The sequence below is a fragment of the Sorex araneus genome, chromosome 3 (assembly GCF_027595985.1).
Source record: "Sorex araneus isolate mSorAra2 chromosome 3, mSorAra2.pri, whole genome shotgun sequence".
Taxonomy (NCBI): domain Eukaryota; kingdom Metazoa; phylum Chordata; class Mammalia; order Eulipotyphla; family Soricidae; genus Sorex; species Sorex araneus.
The window spans coordinates 75,732,366-75,734,259 of record NC_073304.1 but is presented as its reverse complement, the minus strand read 5'-3'; the positions used below and the strand labels follow the sequence as shown (position 1 = coordinate 75,734,259).

General features: G+C 42.1%; 1 protein-coding gene across 1 annotated transcript; it reads right to left on the bottom strand.

Moving 5' to 3' along the window:
- Positions 1–376: 376 nt before the first annotated feature.
- LOC101551567 (olfactory receptor 10G2-like) lies at positions 377–1,348 on the bottom strand. The gene has a single exon (XM_004609696.2). The coding sequence runs from the start codon at positions 1,325–1,327 to the stop codon at positions 377–379; it is 951 nt and encodes a 316-aa protein (XP_004609753.2). The 5' UTR covers positions 1,328–1,348.
- Between the last annotated feature and the right edge of the window lie 546 nt (positions 1,349–1,894).

Below are 1,894 nucleotides of genomic sequence, written 5' to 3'. Positions count from 1 at the left end.
TTATTTTTACTTTCCAGACACATTCTATGCTTGTTTGGGTGTTATTTAGAGATATTATTTGTTCTAAGAAGAAAAATTGCAGAAAGGAGTGTGCTTAATCTTTGCAGAATAGGACGTTTTCTCGATATGGTTTCACTGGTCTTTACTTGTTTATTCACACAACAAGTCCAAAATGTTCAGGAGTCATGTCTAATTTTAGCTTCAGAGGAAGTCATTGCTCTATATTTTGGTAAGATATTTCCTTTCTGTACCTAGAAAGCAGTCTTTTAGAGGTATTAAGTTGCAGGAATAGAAAATTTTGCATCATGCAACATAGCTGAAATGAATGATTGCTACATCAGTGGAAGTAGTATCTACAATTGACTATTGTAGTTACTTATTTTTCACTTGACTTTCTAGGAACTATTATTCCCTTCAGAGCTGACTTCACATCCTGATTCCTGAGTGTATAGATGATTGGGTTCAGTAATGGTGTGACAACAGTGAAAAACACAGACACAGCTGCATCCAAGGGAGTTTGGGAGCCAGGCCTGATGTAAATGTAAATACCAGGGACATAGAAGAATGTGACCACAGTGAGGTGGGAGCCACAGGTGGAGAAGGCCTTGCGTCTCCCACTGGCATTCTGAATCTTCAGAATGGCATAAACTATGTTCACATAGGAGAGTAGAATTAACATGAAACAAGCGGCAATCACAGATCCAATTTCTATAGTGGCTACCAGCACATTGGCAGATATGTCAGCACAGGCCAGTTTCAAAACTGCAGGGATGTCACAAAAATAGTGATCAACTTCATTGGGCCCACAGTAGGGCAGGGAGAAAGTCATTGTGGTCTGGATAGACCCATGGATGAAGCCAACCACCCAAGCCACACCGACAAGTATAATGCATAACCTCCTGTTCATGAGTATAGGATAGCGCAGTGGATGACATATAGCCAGGTACCTGTCGTAAGCCATCAATGTGAAGATGAAACACTGAGTACTGCCCAGACTATGAGTTGCATAAAGCTGAGTCACACAAGCACCAAAGGAGATTACTTTGCTTGCAGGAGTGAAGCTGAGAATCAGTCGAGGTACAAAAACTGAGGATTGGCTCATGTCCAGTAGTGAGAGCACACCCAGAAGAATGTACATGGGTCGTGCATGGAGCTTTGGGTCAACGTGCACCGCAAGCAGAATGAAGAAGTTCCCCAGCTGAGTCAGAATATAAATTATGAAGAACATCAGGAAGAGGAAAATCCTCAGTTTAGTGGGATGAGCTAAGCCCAGGAGAATGAATTCTGTCACCATGGTGTCCAGGGAGGTGTTTGTGGTGTTTCCCATGTCTGGCTGTTGTCTGCTAAAAGGAAGGATGAAGTCAGACAAAGGAAACGTAGTGAGGAAAGTGCAAAGAGAATGCTTTTGTCCTGTGATCAGTCTAGGTAGTATCAGGGCTTCTATGTTTCAGCTAGCAAGCATTTGCCACCAGTCATAGGGGTTTATTTGACTAAATAAACTCTCAGGTACTGGTTAGTTTATTGGTGCTCTGCAATTTTCCCTCAATTCTTTCTCACAGAAATTGGGAGCTAAGGCACTGGCTATTGTTTTAATAATGGTGTGGGTGTTTATGATAGGTCTGTGTTTCAAAAAGGGAAACTTAGAGAAGTGTACTTTGTGATACCTTGTTGTAGAACTCCAGAATCTTCAGATCAACTGTTGATATCACCTTATTATTCTCCTCCTGTCATCTAGATCTACAAGAACCATGAATGATGGTCCTTGCAAATGTTGTCGTCCTTTGTTCTTTGGTTCCCTCTCAGCATTATCTTTCCTGCAACTGGAGCTATAGCACAGCGAGTAGGGCATTTGCCTTGCACACAGCCGACCTGGGTTTGATTCCTTCATCCCTCT